At 34.5% G+C, this 19,022-nt stretch overlaps 1 protein-coding gene across 1 annotated transcript in view; it reads right to left on the bottom strand.

The window, feature by feature from the left end:
• Positions 1-817: 817 nt before the first annotated feature.
• The window catches only part of LOC6040112 (neurocalcin homolog), a 31,507-nt gene continuing 13,302 nt past the window's right edge, over positions 818-19,022 (bottom strand). The window contains 4 exon segments of the mRNA XM_038258789.1: positions 818-6,926; positions 6,987-7,108; positions 7,111-7,174; positions 17,084-17,202. Of these exon segments, the coding sequence (XP_038114717.1) occupies positions 6,732-6,926; positions 6,987-7,108; positions 7,111-7,174; positions 17,084-17,202 (500 nt within the window). The 3' untranslated portion in view covers positions 818-6,731.

The following is a 19,022-nucleotide window of genomic DNA, read 5'->3' as shown; positions in this document are numbered from 1 at the left end:
TCGATCACATCACCAATACAGCCTTAGCAGGCGCTGAAAATGAATTGAGAAAGAGAGGCTCTGTCTCATGGCATGCTATGTGGCATTTTGTCCTCAGGAGTTTCTTTTTGACGTTCCAACAAAAACCCCAAACCGCAACACTTTTGTATTCTTTTATTAGTTTTTTTTTGTTGTTGTTTGCTTTAGTTTTCTTCATTTTTTGTCACGTCCCCTTTCATTTGTTTTAATTCAATCGAATGCATTTACTGAGGTTCATTTTTTCTCTCTTTCTTACTTCACCTGCGTGAGTGTGTACGTGTGCTGTTTTCCCCTCTTGATACGTCATTTTGTTCTCCTCCCATATGCGATCCATTTTGTTCTTTGTTTGTGTGTTTTGTTTTGCTTAATTATTTCGAAGAAGGTTAAGAGTGTTGCGTAAGAAGAAATTTTTAAATTTTTCATGTTTATCTACCTTTGTTATGTTGTTTCTTCTTTCCTCTCTACTCAACACTAACATTTTTCGCCTGGAAAGAGGTCTCAAACTTTTGTTTTAAATTTCACCAATGATGTTCGACGGTTTGTTCAATGTTAATTTTATGAGAAGAAAAAGAACATTTGATTTCTCTCGGCACGCCATCTTCAATTTTTTTATAAATGGATCATAGCTAACGAACTTGAAAAGTGGCTGTATGTGTGCGCTTGCGTCAGTGCATTTGTTTGTGTGCACTCCTCGCCACGCAGCTTGCTTTGTTTTGTTTTCTGGTTGGTTTTGTTTACTCTTTTCGATCTATTTCAGCGTGAAACGAGTTCTAGTGTTGTTGTTCGTGTCTTTTGATTGTTTTTTTACTTGTGTGTGTGTATTAATTACTTGTTACCGTTATCAATATATATTCTTCTCAATGCTTAACGTATTGCCTATGCACAGTTTAAAAACCAATTCACTTCAACTGATTTCCTTACATGCGAACGGGTAAATTAAAATCACTTCTAGTTTTATGTTTTGTTTATTTTTGTTTGTCAAACGTTTGTTATTTGGAACAAATTTGAGCGATCTTAAAAATTTCATGCAATTATAGCTGATAGAGATTTTTTAAACTACGCTCGATTTTGCTGAATATTTTAGGTTCTGTTTGTTTTTGTTTTCTTTCCTAACTCTGCGGACTGTAAAAAATCGCCACACGCCTCAACTGTCAAAACATGTCTGTGGGAAGTTTACTCTTGCACAATAGATTGCGTGACGTTGTTGTTATTTTCGGGAAATACATTCTAGGGAAAGGATCTTTCACATAAGAAAAAAAAACATCACATTTGGCAGCACTGCTTTTCGCCAAAACGTGTGACACTTTTTGCGAACGATTGCTTTGCTAGTTGTTTCACTTACCGTAACAGTTTGGTAAGTTCACCTAAGTAGGCCGTTTTTCGAGAAAGGTTTAAATATTCGGCTTGAAATCGGAACCATAATATTTATCTTTTTTGACAGGAGTGACGGTGTGGTTTTGCTGTAGACAAATGGATTGCTTAACCACAATATCTGTCAAAAAAGGGTAAATGTCATGAAAGGATTACGAGACAAATAACAAGAAATATCAACAAAAAAAATTAGGCATCTTAACCGTTATTTTATGCAATCCTCATATATTCATAAACAATTTGAAAAAAATAGTAATTAAAAAAACTGCTGTAAGAAAATATTTGTAGATTTAAGTTGCATCAAATGTCAATTTCAGTGACTTTTGTTTTTCAAATGTCCACAGTTAACAACTTAAAACCGTTCTATTTTGTTTCTACAAAACAACTACGCGCACTTTTCACTGCTTTTCTTGTTATAGAGTTAAAAAGAGATGCTGCATTTTCGCTAGATTGAACTATTACTTGCTAATTGTTTGGGGTGACTAGTGTTGACAACTATTTGTTTTTTTTTGTTTTGTTTTGTTTTGATTCTTTTTGGTCGATTCGTAACTGTTAATAGAGATGCGTGTCGCAGTGAGTTCGAAAAATCAAATAAAATTAAAAAAAAATAATTCTTTCAATGTTTATGCTCCGCTGGTCGACATTGCTTGCTGAGGTGATTCATAATTTATCTAGATAACTTCTTTTCTCTGCTCAACTTAGCCTACGTAACATTTCCTCCGCTTGATTTTCTTTCATTTTTAAGGGTTTCGATTTACACATGTTTTGGAAAATTTTGGAAGAACAGTGCTTTAAGTTGTGCAATAAACGTGCATTTTTTTTTGGGATTTTCTTTTGTTTATTTGGTTTTGGATTTTAAGAAGTGGTAGATAAAAGTATTTGTTAACTTGAGAATATTATCTATGCTTGAAAAGGCCAACGAAACTTGTGACTAACAATGTTTAGTGGGTTAAAACTACTTTTTAGCTTATCGTAGAGTTTCATTCGAGAAATTGCTGATACTAAATGTTGATATTTAAATGAAAAATCAAACGCCATAAAGGCACTTGCTATAAATTTGTTCCAGCTGTCATCTTATTTTATAGCAAGCATCGTTATTGCGTAAAATAATAGTAAATCAAAAATCGTTGGGCTTTTTATCGTTTCACGACATTCTGCTCTGCACATTTGATACATTTATGCTTAGCTTTTTTGCAATCATTTGTTTAGAATTCCTATCTAAAATTGTGCTGAACATTAATTCTTGCTTTTCGAACGAAATCTGCTCGCGGATTGCGGAATATTTTCGGGTGGAAATGGCCATCGATCAACTTTTTCTTCGATTTTTACCCCCGTAATCGTAACGCAACTGGACGATCAATAGGAGTGAATTTTTACACAAATAATGCTCGTGGAATTGAGAAAACCGAATCAAAATTGACTAAACTGGCAACACTTCCATGTTAAAAAAAATAAATTCAGTAGAAATAAGAAGGTATCAGTATTCAGGTATCTTTTCAAAATCGATCCCTAAGTTATTATTTGACTTTTTGAATTTTACGATTACTATAAATATGCACTAATTTTACTTCCAAAAAGTACTATCTAAGTAATGATTTGTTATACTCATTCGTTCTGCCTCAATAAAGAAGGTATGGCTCAATACAGTGTCGCAATAATGAACTATTTTGTTTATACTCGCGTACGCAATGTCTCTTTTGTTTTGTTCTTTGTTTTTACTCACACAATTTTTACTAGAATAGTTGCAGTTTTTTCTTCCATTTGTTATCTTGTCTTTTATTTTTTAAGTATTCAAGAGGTACATTCAATTCAATAATGCTTCGCTGCGCGCACTATTAACTAACTTTTTTGAATTTTTCTTTTCATTTGTAAGTCAATTTATGGCTGAGTTTGCTGAACTTACCTGGAGTTTTTAACCTTCTATTGCGTGTGTCATTTTGTGGGTAGTTTTCCTCTAACTTTTGGTTTTCTTTTTCTTGTTGGATTTCCCATCCTTAGCAACAATGTAACATTTTATTTCTTACACTTGAAAAAATTCTCCTCTATTAGTATTTGCTTTGAAAATGGGTATATTTTTGCTAAAGATTCTCAATTCTTACAAGGTATAGAAGTTTCTTTTAAAAACAGCACAGCACGAGAAGCTTCACGGTGCGTTTGACTCTCGTAATAAGGGGTAAATATAAATTATTCAAGTTGGTTATTCCAGGCTGTTTAGAACAGCCTTTTTTTGGTTATCAATCTTTGCTTGATTATTTTTTTCACACATAATTAGTAGGACCTAGGATTGTGGTAATTATACTAGTTTGAAAATGAATATCATAGCTTTCGTTTGTGATTCAAAATAGAGAAAATTCAATCAATAATTGACATTGAACACTGGAAAACTGATACGTTTGTTATCTTTTTTTGTGTGATTCAGTTTGATTGTGTGAAGGTATGAGCACAGACAAACAGAAGTAAATCTTTTTCTGAATTAACAAATCAACGGTCGATTTGAATGACCAGAAACTTACCACGGCAACTTTGAATTCATCACAGCTCATTTACGGGCGTTTGACATGCGTTGCACGCGTTCACAGCTAGATGGCTCTAGTGATGAGTGATTGATGAATTTTGAGAAATCTTGTTCAATGATTTACGTCTGATTGTCTGTGGTATGAGTGATAATACAATTTTAATATTGCTAGAAGAAGGATAAAGATATAAAACTAAGCAAAATGGAAACTTAGCAAGACAACTAAAAATGAATTTCTTTCGTCGTCAAATAAACAAACCAAACAACTCCGATTTCTTGTATAATAAATAAAAAGAGAAATATAGTTTATGTTTATTAAAAAGGCTGTACAAACGTTGTTGGCTTGGCGCACAATTCGCTTCTTTCTGCTCATTACTTATTTCCACACGTCTTGTTTATTTACTTTGAAATATGTTTACAAACAAACCGAACAAAATCATGACAAAAACAGGCTTAACCTAAATAAAAATGAAACGTCTATTTGTTTGCTTTCTTCTCCTCTTGTTTCATAAACTACAAAGTGTTTTCTAACAACTTAAGGGTACACATTACAGTAAGGTTGAAATTCGGGATGGGGGGAAAATCAATCTTAAGGAGGTATTAGTCTGTATGACAAACAAACAAACTCACACTTTTTGACAGTCTGTCAGTTTGTCTGCTTTGTTTGTTTCTGTAGACTTTGCAGAAACGTCAGCCTGCATACCGTGAACAAGTTTGCGTCAAACATGAAAAAGTACGAATTTGTTTATTTGTCAAAGTGTAATACCTCATTTGTACACTAAACCCCGCTAGTTTGACACCGACAGCGCATCCCTTTTGTACGGTGCTCACACACACTAGCAAATGTTTGTTTGGTCACGTGAGCGCCGTATAAAAGGAATCAACTGAAGGAGGTATTAAACTATGACAAAAAATGAAACAAACAGTTTGCCAAACTCGTAAGTAACTCAAAAGTGCGAGTTTGTTTGTTTCTCATAGTCTAATACCTTCTTGAAAAGTGTCAAACCGCCGGTTCAGTGTACACAGCACAAACGAAGACGAACAAAATTCGTTGCAGCAGTTCGGGAAAAACCAATTAGAAACCTAAAATCGTCGTCGTCTTCGCTTTAAACTCCAAACCCTAGAGAACTTATAACACAGGACAACTAAATTCAACAACCAGAGTTGGTTTGTGTGTGTGTGGGTGAAATGGCGTTGGGGTGAAAAAAGGTTTGTTTGTGGTGGGTGGTCCAAATGATACAATAAATACAGGAAATAGAAGTATGTATTTTTCCTAGTGTGACTGCGTGGCAAAGCTTTAAGTTGAGGTTCAATACTTGAAGTATGGATGTTTTCGGTTGTGTAAGTGTCTTTCTGGACAATGTTTTCCCTCGATAGTTTTGTTTTTTTTTTCTCTCTAAAGGTTAAAAACACACACGCATCGTTTGTTTACGCTTTGCCAAAGTTCAATTCCATGTTGCACCGAGACTCCGTTGAACGCGAGCTTTAGGCAGAGTGCTGCAAATGTGAATTCGCGGAGGCTGCGAATAATTCACCTTGTTTTGTTAGGCCCATTACTTTGTACGAAGTTGCAGAAAATTTCAAATTTGAAATGCAATTTGAAAGGGAGCTTTCCCAAATTCGAGAAGAGTCGTTCTTGAGCTGAACGACTTTTTTACAAATAAAAAATGTGAAAACTTTCCACCATTCCCGACATGTTTCGCAGAAATTTTCAGCAACACTCAATTGTAACACTTTTCATAACATTAAAAGGGTCTTCTAAATACATGAGAAGGGGAGGGAAAACACAACCAGAAGCATCGGAAAAAGCATTAATAAAACTAAAAATGAATGCTTTTGGTGATAAAGTAAGAGGAAATTTAGTCAATTGCTTGTTTCATTCTCATAATTCTTTTCCCGAATTGAGAGAGAGCCATCAATTGAGAAAATCGCCCAAATTTCCTCCCTCAGCATTTCCTACACACAAAAAAAAGCGAAACGATGATGATGTTTACGAATTTTACTGTTTCCTGTACAGTGCTCACCAATACACACAGAGCGAGAGAGAGAGAGCGCGCACACGAAAACAAGCGATTTCGATGAGATGAGAGCGTGATGAGACGACGCGTGGTGAGAGTGGGAGGTTGAATGAGTGAGAGAGCGCACACGATTAAAGAGACACGAAAATTTGAGAAGATCGCGAAGCGATGAAATGAGATTTTTAAAAGATATAGTGATTCAATCTATTTAAAATATTTACATATAAACTCGCATCTTATCATCAATTGTTTTATATCTACTACTAGAACAGAAAAAAGACAAAATAATCCGCAGCGGGTGCAGCGACCGTTTGCTCTCTCTTTCGTTTTAACTCTCTCTTATGTTTACTCTGTGTTTTGTTTTTTTATTTGTTTGTGTTTAATCTTTTGTGATACTCATTTGTAGATGTTTGCAACATTTTACCTTGTTTTCAATTCGTAAATTATAAACTGTGATTTGCAATAAATATTTTGTTATATAATAGTAAAAGTTTACAATAATTAGGTTCCAAGTTATCGGAGTTACGTGTAGCGTGTTGCAGATTTTGTGAATTCGCCCCTTTTGTGGTTATGTTTAGCCAATCATCATCATCATCATTATAACTTGCGATAATAGTAGAAGTAATTACTTTAATAGTAGTAGTAGAAGTGGTAGTAGAAGTAGTAATAGCGGTATTGGTAGCGGTAATAGTGGCCAACCGGCGCCGACGCCGTCGCTGATGCCGCCGCGGGTGCCAGCGACGGGCGCCGTCGCCGCCGGGCCTCGGACTTGAACTGAGAGTTGGACACGAGCCGGGCCTTGGAATTGCTCACTGCGCCTGCGGATCACATTGCAGCAGCCGCACGATCGACGGATCACTCTTGGCGCCCTCGATGAACTCCTCCAGGCTCAGCTTGCCGTCCTTGTTGCGGTCCATCTGGCGGAAGATCTTGTCCGTCCGCTTCTCCGGTGTGCTCTCGTCCTCCGGCATCTTCATCACCGACCCAACCATCTTGTAGATTGCCTAAAAAAAAGTAGACCTTCAATAACCCGAAACCTAACCTCAACCCGGGTGGAAACTCACGGTCACGATCTCGAGCATCTCCTGCCGGGAGATGTACCCGTTGCCGTCCAGGTCGTACATCGAGAAGGCCCACTTGAGCTTCTGCTCGAGCTTGCCGCGGCTGGTGACGCTCAGCGCGCACAGAACTCCCGGAAGTCGATGGTGCCGTCGCCGTTGGCGTCGAACGTCCGGAACACGTGCTCGGCGAACTGGGTTGGAAGAAGTAAACATTGAGTTTGTTAATTTAATATGTGAGGTTTTTTTTTTAAATTGCCAAATAAACCGCACTAAATTATTTTCCGAAAATCCCTACTTCTTCTTTATCAGAGACGCACTCAACAGTCTACCAGTATTTCAAACAACCCACCCCTCCACCAAAGTCGAAATGATTGCAGACAGCAGTTGCGATCAAAAATACCCCAATTTACCAAGAAATCAAAGATTGTTCAGCTGATTCTTGGGCAGTGACGTTCTACCCGCCAATCAGGTTCACATCTATAATTTGATTGATTCTCGTTTTGATTTATCTGCAGTTAATTTGAAGGAAAGTTTACCCTTGTGAAGGTTTGGGAATTGCCGAAAAAATCTCGAGCTTTAATGATTTAAAAAATATGCACAAAAATCTAAACAATAATGGTGTGAAAACTTTTCCAGGTCCACTTTGATATTTTTTTTTTCAAATCAAAACACAACTATCAAGATAATTTATCATTTCAAGCCAAGCTGACAAAAAAATAACAATGAAATATGTTTGAAAATATTGTGTGAGATTTTGTATTAGATATTTTTAACAAACAAATAATTTGAATCATTTTTTAGTTGACCAATGCCTTGTATAAAACGTAATCTTAATGACGACTTTCATTATTGACATGCATTTTTAATTCAAAGTACCCTTCTTTCTACTAGACATCTTTTGAGCCGTAGTGCATGATGGTGCATCATCGATTACCATAGATTTGATTAGCACTCAAACGCTCGAGTAGTCATTAGACCCCTATTTTTTTCTTCTAAGAAACCTCATAACTTTTGTTAGGATTGACCAATTTGGATGCTTTTGGATGCAGAAGATTCAGGGGACAAATATGGTCCACATTTACCGGAGACGTTCTGAATTCCGTGGGGTACCTCGGCCCTCGCATATGGCTTTTTTTTTGTCAACATAACAGAAACTCGTTCATAAAACAATGCTGGAAATGATTCAAAACTTCAAGGCACCATTCTAATACATCATAAATTTTCTGATGTTTTCAGTTAAGATAATTTCATGATTTTAAAATTAGGCGCAACTTTTGAAATGGTCAACAAACAGAAAATTTTCCCCGTTTCATATTTTAGACTAAATTTGAAAATTTCAAATTTATATTTTTATTGAAAAGATTAAAAATCTAACCAAAGTTTAATTAACATTGAAAATCGAACCAAAAAATTCCGAGATATCCAGGTTTTTAAGCGAAGATGGCGTTTGAATGGTGAACGTCCGAAATGTCAAAATCACGCAGTGGTACCAATATTCCGTAAAAAGTGTGCCATTTTTTTTTTTTTACTGTGAACAGACACGGACCACTGCGACACTTGCGTATCTATTGTAGTATGATCTGTTCTCAGGTTTTCTGTTTTGCTGCTATACACAGCCTGCCGAACTCGTCTTCCGTAGCGCTATTGTTTGAGCAGACAGTTTTGACGATTCGAGCAGTTGCCCCTCATTCCAAATCACTCAATGCCATGCCACACGAGCACGAGACCGATCCGAAGACGTGGAGATGAGCGAGATTGAAATCTCGTTTATTTTGACCCATCTAGAGATCGTTACCGATCATATAGCCCAATCTTCAGCTCGAATTTTGCCTGAGAGCATGTGACTGAGTCGAAAGTAGCATTTGAAGCTCTTCTCTGTGTATTGCTGCAGAGTTCTTCAACGCTCAGACTCAGTCGCCAACAGATCGTCCGAAGATTGGATGTGATGGGTTTAGGCTTGGGACTTGACAAATCAATTCCCGCAGCAGCCGAAATCCCCTCTCGACCGCCACCTACCCCTTTTGCCTTGCCAGATGGGTTTCAAGCCATCGACCTTCCGCTTACAAAGCGAAACCCGTACCACTAGACCACGGGAGCTCGGCAAGAAAAAAGTGTGCCATGGCATGACCCATTTGTATTCTAATGTTGATGCTACTGCGCGATTTTGACATTTCGGATGTTCGCCAAAAAACCAGCAAATTTGGTGATTCTTTAAAAAAAATGCTTTTCATTGATTCGAATTCATTCAAAGATCTCAGAGTACATTTCTCAACTTTTCAAAAAAAAAAAATTAGGGGAAATATGCCCATTTTAAGCCTAATAAGCGATCGTGTTTGAATGATGCTGTATAATCTGGATTGTTCCTTGAAATTCACTAAAACCAAGTACACCAACGAGTAGAGCAACTTTTTGTGAACATTTCTGTTTATTTTCACTTTTATTAAAGGTTATGCTATTCCTTTTACAAGCATTTAAAAAAAATATTTAAAAAAAGTATTCCAATGAGTCGAGTGCATTGGGCCACGCCCATTTTTCTATTTTCAGCTTAGTTCTTTTTTTTTCTTCCAGCGCTCTTTTGGGTCTGCTTAGTGCGGCCAAAATTGATGAAATTTTAAGCGTACACTCACGAAAAGTAGCATCGGTATTCAAAATTGAAACGTCAAAAGACTTAGCGCGTTTGTTTTTTTTTTGTTGGTGCTTGCTAATTATTTACATTTTTCGGGATTATTTTTCAAGTGAGTGACTAAGTAATGGTCAAAAGAACATGTTGCCGGTAGTTAAAAGCAATTAAATATCTTTAACGCTTTGAAATTGTAAGCGCAAGTGAAAAGATATTGATGGCGACTTTCGTTAAGCAGCTAACCTGTGATCTTGCGTGTAGTTGTGTGTGCCACCAAAATGATAAGAATTGGTCTCGCAAAATAGAAATTATGATCAAAAGTGTATTAAAGTTGATCTTTTTGGCCAGTAAATGGCATAAATTTGCGTGCTTACTCGAGGCGGTGCTGTTGCTGGTAAGTTTATAGCCTGAAAATAAACTCTCCATATGACGAAGGATGGTGTATGATTAGATAGGGTATATTTCCCCTTGCAGGGGTGGATTATTTTGTATTTTCAAAAAACGAAATTTTTTAACTTTTTCGAAAATTATAACTTGAAAGCGACTATATTCAAAAACGGCGCACTTCAATAAGAAATTTCATGAATTCTTTTCCGACTGCAAAGCCTGAATCTATTTTTTTTTTTCAAAAAATCATGACTCTAAAACCCGATTTTGCACCATCGGTTCAAAACATATATTTTTGAGTCCCATTTAAAAATCAGAAAATTTTGAAAATAGAAACTAACATTAACGAATTCCACTTTTAGTGAAAAAAATTAAATAAAGAAATGTATGGCGACTTTTTTTTTAGAAAAAAACATACTATACTATACAACTATACAAAGAATGTATGCATAATGCTTATCCAAACAAACTAAAAATACAGGTATGAAAATTAAAAAATAATTTGCGAAAATCTAGGGAACTAATCAATTCATTAGTAAAGGCAAAATATAATTATAAATATAAAATGACACACAAGGGCACATGTTGCAATGAAATGCACCGTTTTCAAGTTATAGGCATTTTCCGGTTAAAATTTTCGGAAAATGGTCATTTCTTTTCAATTTAAAAATATATTCTGACGAAAAAGGTCCTCTTCAAATTCTGAAAATGGATTTTATTTGTTTTTTTAACTTGGCTTAAACTATTTAAGAGCCTTCCTTATGACCAAAGAAGCCATTTTGTGTCATTGGTTTTCCCATACAATTTAATACTGCTGTCCATACTAAATTGCATGTAAATATACAAAAATCTGTATCTTTGGGAAATACATTCAGTTTGATTTGGTGTGTTATTAAAAGCATATTAGCTAACGGGATTCGTTTAGCGGAATTTTAAGATAACTATGTTTTACAAGAAATTATTTCTCAAATTTATTTATTTTTAATTATTTTGAAGAAACGACCTAAATTTTGCCAGAGTTGTAATTTTTGAAAATTATTTAAGTTTTCAATGTAAGATCAAATTTGCTATCGAAATGGACTCTACATAAATTTTGGATGATAAGCACCACTTTCAAGATATAGTCACAAAAAAATTGTTTTTACTGAAAAAATAGTGTCTCGATTAGAAAAAGTGCTCGTTAATGTTCACTTCTAAAAAAAGATCGAAAAGTTTTGAATAATTCTTTTAAACATGTCTGAAAAAAAACATTTAAGATTGGACTTATTGTTGAGAAATAGTGGTTAAAAAAGTCGTTAAAAATAAAACAATTGTGAATTTTTCTTTTCTCCTCGAAAAAAAAAATACTTTAAAATTTTGAAATCGATTCTAACGTTTTGAAAGGGCGTAGTATCAAATTGTTGGCCCATTAAAAAATATAAGCCCTCACATAAGGAATGCATGGACAAAGTTTCGCCATCACTCTTTTTTTTATTTCAAACATTTTGGACGAATTTTGCTTGAAAAACGATTTGTTACAAGGAGACATAGAAAACATCAATTTTCCTGTTTTTGAATCTTTGCATGGCAATATCTCAGCTACTAAAGGTCGTATCAACAATTTTCGAAAAAGCAAAATATAGAGAATTTCAAAAATGTTTTTTATTCAAAAGCGGGCAAACATGTGCGCTAATTTAAAAATGAAAAAAATGCGACTATTTTCAAACAAGTAACCTACAAATGGCTATACCATTAAAACGGTGCACTTTATCAAAATTTCACTAAAGTACTTTTTATTTCAAATTTGATTTTACATCAAAAAATGAAGTTGGAAAAAATGCGTTTAAAATTTCGATTTTTGAACTCATAACACATAACTCGTTCAAAAATTTTTGCACAACCTGGAAATTTCTGAAAGTTGGCATTTTATGTCCTCTAAAACATATCAAAAAATAAAAAAAATAAAAAAATGTTTTTTGCAAATCAAGTTTTTGTGACAAAAAGTTAAATTAAAATTCCGCAAATTTTTTTAACCTTGTATCATTTTTTTCAGTGTTATCCTTATTCATACCTACAACTTTGCCGAAGGCAACAAATCGATAGAAAAATTTCAGTGCTGAATAGTCGGACTTTTCAGCACTTTTATTGAAAGGTATTGATTTTCAAATCTGTTATTTTTGGTAGTTAAAAGTAGGCCGTTTCGTTTCTCCAGATGGATAGGACAGCTTCACAGCGGAATTGCAAAAAAAATGTTTAAAGATGCATTTTACTCGCGTCCATTTTCATTCCAATTATTAGGTTTCAAAATATGTATTGAATTTTTTTTTGCAAAGAAAAAACGCTTTTTGGGGGACTGTACGTTGGTATTTAATGAAAATTTTAAATGTTTTCAAATGAGTTCAAACATGCAAAATATGATTGTGAACACCAGGGATGCCACATAATTTTTTAAAATGTCTGTAAAAAAGTTTAGTATGTCTGTGCATTTGTCTAAAATTCAAATATATCAGTTTTTAGTAATAGAAATCTATCAAAAATTGTGTTTTTAAGCATTAGAAGATTAACGAAATAAGTTTCGATTTATATTTTTACAAAATATCAATTAAATGAAGTTTTTAAAAAGTCTGTGAACCTCAAAAAAAGTCTGACACAAGCTCAAATGTCTGTGAAACACAGACAAATCTGTGTATCTGGCATCCCTGGTGAACACAGGAAAATGCATTTTAACTGGTTTTCAATCGATTAAACTTGAAATTAAAATTAAAATTTTGAAGTTTTACGAAAAAAACTTCTTTTGCCCCCTAATTATTCAGGCCAATTTTGAGAGGGTGGGTGGTTTTTGAAAAAAAAAAAAACTAGCTTAATCCACCTATGTGGTTGGAGCCTTCCTCACTTATTACCAACGATGGCTGATATGATGGAATTGTACAAATTTTTATTTTTTAGATCCGAAATAAAAAAGTACATAAATATCACTTAAGTGGCCATACTTCGAGACAGGGTTGCCAGATCATCAATGTTTTGGACTCGATGGACAGGCTTTTTGGCAACCTAACCAATGATGGGTCGGATGGTAGATCCGGACATAGTTTACATACATTTAAGTGAGATCCGGCTTCCAAAAAGTACATCAATATCACTTAAGTGACCATATCTCGAGACAGGGTTGCCAGATCTCCAATGTTTTGGACTCGTTGAAAAGGTTTCTTTGATAACCTAACCAACTATGGGTCGGATGATGGACCCGGACATAGTTTACATACATTTAAGTGAGATCCGGATATATGTGAAAACACATTTTTATACATAACTTTTGAACTACTTATCGAAACTTCAATCTGTATAAAACTCGATCTATGGGACCCTAAACCAAGTCGAATGCAACAGGTTCGGGGAAAATCGGTTCAGCCAGTGCCGAGAAACATGAGCTAGTTTATTGGTCACATACATACATACACACACACATACACACAGACATTTGTTCAGTTTTCGATTCTGAGTCGATATGTATACATGAAGGTGGGTCTACGACGTTTTTATACAAAGTTCATTTTTAGAGCAGGATTATAGCCTTGCCTCAGTGAGGAAGGCAAAAATGTTTTATTATGTACTTCAGATTCAATGTTCAATAAAATATACTATCGAAATCGACTCTGCAGAATTTTTGAAAATTAGTTCGAACTTTAAAATTATCAGTTTTATGATTCTGAAAAAATAGTCAAAAAGTTGAGGAAATTTCCTATAAATTATCTTAGAAACATTAAACATTGAACTTCTTGTTCCTGAGAAACAGAGGAAAAAAGAAAAAAATATAAAGATCGAAGTTTTAAAAGTCTAACTAAAAAAATCATCCGATCCGATACAAAATCGGTTTTTTTCTTAAATTTTAATTTTTGTATTTTTTAATCCGACTGAAACTTTTTTGGTGCCTTCGGTATGCCCAAAGAAGCCATTTTGCATCATTAGTTTGTCCATATAATTTTCCATACAAATTTGGCAGCTGTCCATACAAAAATGATGTATAAAAATTCAAAAATCTGTATCTTTTGAAGGAATTTTTTATCGATTTGGTGTCTTCGGAAAAATTGTAGGTATGGATCTGGACTACACTGAAAAAAAATTATACACGGTAAAACAAAAATTTGGTGATTTTTTATTTAACTTTTTGTCACTTAAACTTGATTTGCAAAAAAACACTATTTTTTTTATATGTTTTAGAGGACATCAAATGCCAATTTTTATGAAATTTCCAGGTTGTGCAAAAAATCTTTGACCAAGTTATGAATTTTTGAATCAATACTGATTTTTTTCGAAAAATCAAAAAATCTGTCGAAAAAATTTTTCAACTTCATTTTTCGATGTAAAATCAAATTTGCAATCAAAAAGTACTCTAGTAAAATTTTGATAAAGTGTACCGTTTTCAAGTTAAATCAATTCTTAGGTGACTTTTTGAAAATAGTCGTAGTTTTCATTTGTTTGCCCATCTTTGAATAAAATATTTTTGAAAAGCTGAGATAATTCTCTATATTTTTCATTTCTGAACTTTGTTGTTACGACCCTTAGTTGCTGAGATATTGCCATGCAAAGTTTAAAAACAGGAAAATTGATGTTTTCTAAGTCTTACCCAAAAAATCCACAATTTTCCAATGTCGATATCTAAGCAACTAATGGTCCGATTTTCAATGTTAAAATATGAAACATTCGTGAATTTTTCCGACCTTTTCGAAAACAATATTTTCAAAATTAATAAACCAAGACTAACATTTTAAAAGGGCGTTATATTGAATGTTTGGCCGTTTTGAAATGTTAGTCTTTGTTTAAAATATTTGAAAATATTTTTTTTCGAAAAGATCGGAAAATTTCACGAATGTTTCATATTTTAACATTGAAAAACGGACCATTAGTTGCTAGGATATCGACATTAGAAAAAGGTGTGTTGTTTGGGTGGGAATTAGAAAACATAAATTTTCCTGTTTTTAAACCTTTGCTTGGCAATTTCTCAGCAACTAAGGGTCGTATCAACAAAGTTCAAAAATGCAAAATATAGAGAATTTTCTCCTTTCCAATTTTTTTCAAATGTGGGCAAACATGTGCACTAATTTAAATAAATAACTGCGACTATTTTCAAAAAATCACCTATGAATTTAACTTGAATACGGTGCACTTTATCAAAATTTCACTAAAGTACTTTTAATTGCAAATTTTATTTTACATCGAAAAATGAAGTTGAAAAAATGTTCGACCAATTTTTCGATGTTTCGAAAAAATCAGAATTGATTCAAAATTTATAACAAGCTCAAAGATTTTTGCACAACCTGGAAATTTCTGAAAAGTTGGCATTTGATGTCCTCTAAAACATATAAAAAAATAGTGTTTTTGCAAATAAAAGTTAAATAAAATCACCAACATTTTTTTACCGTGTATCATTTTTTCCAGTGTAGTCCATATCCATACCTACAACTTTGCCGAAGACACCAAATCGATCAAAAATTCATTCAAAAGATACAGATTTTGAATTTTCATACATCATTTTTGGCCAGCTGCCAAATTTGTATGGAAAATTATATGGACAAACTAATGATACAAAATGGCTTCTTTGGGCATACCGAGGCATCATTTCAGGATTAAAAAATACAAAAAAAATCTAATGGCCGAAATCTGAGAGAACTGCTCACCCATACTCAATGTTAATAATAAAACATTTATGAAGTTGTTTGAATGCATTGGAATAGAGACTTACATTTAAAAAGGTAATAAGAAGAAAAGTCAACTAAATCTTTTTAAATTGAAAAGAATTTAGACGAATATAGTTCGAAAAACCGATTTTATTAACATTCATGCGTTTTTTTCAAAACTTATCTGAGAAGTAAACTTTTATGAAAGTTGCTTCATCCGTAGAAAAACATCCTAAAAGAGCCTTCATTTCGCAACGAATCCAAAATTAAAGCCAAATCATGTTTGTCAAAGGATAAGCGAGTAATTTGAAATTTGTCGGGCCGTGAACGGATTGAGATTAATTACTTTGGGACAAACCACGAAAAGAGATTACCGGCCTGGCAAAAAATCCAGCCCTCAATTTTGATTTTATTCAACTAAAAACGGTCACATTTTTTTTAATGAGGTTCGTTCGTTTAAATCACCCCCGCAGTAATCTTTTCAATTAGCTCTCCTAGTAACCACCCCTACAGAGGCCGTAAATCCTCCTTGACTGCATTCAAACTGACTTGATGCAGAGCTAATTAGCGTTCCAGTCTTACTGATGCTTGCTTCCTTCAAACTCCTGCAGGCGTCGCTTTTCAAGTGAAATAAGGTAGGAAAATTAATGTTATCTGGAATCTTGGAGCCGTCGCGAATAATCTCGTCCATTATCCAAAACGCTCTCTCTCGTAACGCAGGACAAGACGAAGAAATTTAATTCCAACTTGCCGCGAGGAATGATTTAATCTTCCCACCGGCAAGGATGGCCAAAGCCAAACTTGTGGTCGACAGACCTTCAACACGAGAAGGTAACTTTGTGCCACGGAATATGGTAAATCTGGTCCGATCCTCGCCGCTGGACTTCGGGGGCATTCGTTGGAAGGAATGAACGTGGGGTTGGAAAATTCCGTCATATTTGTACTTTCCCACGAATTTTGGCAACGATTAATTCGCTTGTCCAAAAAATAAAAATAAAAACACATCAAAATCAATTGAGTCTCAATCCCCATCACTAGCGTGCCCAGGTCCTCAAGGAAGGTGGGGCAAAAATATTAGAGTTTTGAAAATTTCGTCGTTTATGGACACCCCCTGCCCAATTTTAGAACAAATTTCCGAGGATGGTGGGGCAACTGCCCCATGTTGCCCCACCCTGGGCACGCTAGTGATCCCCATTCTCCCTTAGAGGAAAAACGGATGAAACTGCATCTCGTTGGAAAATTCCGACAAGCTCAACCAGAGAAGTCAAAGGAATTCCTCGAATGTATTCTCACTCCTTAGGAGTTCCGCTGTAATATTTTGTTGAGATGAGTAGCTTCATCGGAAATTTTAATTCATTATGTTAGTAAGTTGTGCTTTTCATTACTTTCATAATAAATTCCAGATAATAATGTACAAGCAATTTCATTTCAAAACTTACCTTGCTCGCATCTCCGTACGGGAAGAAGTTGCCGTATATTTTCTTGAATTCCTCAACCGATAGGTGGCCGCTGGGGCAGTCTTTGAGGAAACCTTTGTACCACTCCTGTATCTCGGCGTCTGTTTTCGGAGAAAAGAGAGGAAAAAAATGCGATTAAATGAATATCAAATGAATAGATTCGCGGAAATACTTGGGAATTCATTCGAGGGATGAGTTCGCACGCGTTTTGAGGGGCCCTGCTGGGGCCCTGGGAACCAGGCCAGTGGCCTCGGTTGTGATTATAAATGGTGATGAGGCGGTAAAAAATCTGCATTTGGTATTTTGCGTATTGAAATTGTTTTGATTGCAAAGTTTTCCATCAGACGAGAATTTGATGAGATGAGATTTCTTAGATGGTTTTGCATAAATCTGAGGAATTGAACAGTTAAAAAGCAACAATGTTGTACGTTATTATATGAGCAATTTGCTGAGATTTCGGACATTCCAGCCCGGGAGCATGTTGACAGCTCCCATACAAACTGAGCGTACCTCTTTTGTGGGCCCAGTGGGCCTAAGATGGCGGCCTTTGATATCATCTTGCCAAACTTTTGAAAATGGCGAATAGTTTAAATTAATATAGTATTTGCCTACTTTCGGTTTAAAACGACAAAATAAGCATTCTGGAATCATTTTCTTGAAAAACTTGTTTAAAGATACGCCACGTTAAAATATTAGTCTCGAACAGTTGGAAGGAGCGTGCCGCGAAAGCCGTCACGAAAAAAATGTTTCCCATGCAAATTTAGAGTTGCGTTTTTAATGGGCGGACTCCGACGAGGTCCACATGCCATCTATCGGTGGATACACGAAACTCACGAAAACTGTCATGTTAGGGGACGGCTGGGACATTCGATTTTTTTTGTATTTGTAAATCTCGTTGAAACTTTTTCAATGTCTTCAGTATGCTCAATGAAACAATTTTGCATCATTAGTTTATCCATATAATTTTCCTTAGAAATTTAGCAGCTCTCCATACAAAAATTATTCATGAAAATTAAAAAATCTATATCATTTGAAGGAGTTTTTTGATCGATATGTCTTCGGCAACGTTGTAGGTATGGATAAGGACGTGACTGCAAAAAAGATACCCGTTAAATTTTTTTGTAATTTTTAATTTCACTTTTTCTCAATAGAACTTGATTTGCAAGAAACCCCTGTTTTGAATTATTTTATATGTTTTTAGGAGACATGAAATGCCAACTTTTCAGAAATTTCCAGAATGTGTAAAAAAATCATAGACCGAGTCACGAATCTTTGAATCAATATTGTTTTTTTTTTCAAAAAATCGAAATATTTTCAGAAATATTTCAATTCCATTTTCTATGTAAAATCGAAGTTGTAATCAAAAATAACTTAAGTGAAATTTTGATTAAGTGCACCGCTCTCAAGTTATAAACATTTTTAGGGTAACTTGTTCGAAAATAGTCAGAGTTATTTTTTATAAAATTAGTGCACATGTTTGCCCACTTTTGAAAAAATATTCCCTATATTTTGCTTTTTTGAACTTTGTTGATACGACACTTAGTTGCTGAGATATTGCCATGCAAGTTAGTTGACAAAAGATCAATAAAAAAAAACTTTGATCATTTTAATCAAATTTCATCCTCAACAACCGTCTTAAGCCTTTATCGCCTGTTTAAAATTATTTTTTTGTTTTTGTTATTATATATAGTTTTTAGAAACACATGCATATTTTGATCACATATTGTGCTTTCGAAGGTATCTATGTAATTAAAAGCTAGGAAAAAAATTGCTAGCAGTTTCCTTTGATTTTGACTTCAAAATGTTGGTTTTCTTAGTGAAAATCTGCTTAATAATTATTCACTTGGAAGAAAAAAAAGATTATTTTTTAACTTTTTTTGCAAAATGGAACTTTGCCCTTGATTTTTCAAAAATTTCAGCA

Source organism: Culex quinquefasciatus, chromosome 3 (genome assembly GCF_015732765.1).
Source record: "Culex quinquefasciatus strain JHB chromosome 3, VPISU_Cqui_1.0_pri_paternal, whole genome shotgun sequence".
In the NCBI taxonomy this organism is placed as follows: Eukaryota; Metazoa; Arthropoda; class Insecta; order Diptera; family Culicidae; genus Culex; species Culex quinquefasciatus.
The sequence above is the reverse complement of the archived record's forward strand: the minus strand, read 5'-3'. Positions and strand labels throughout refer to the sequence as shown.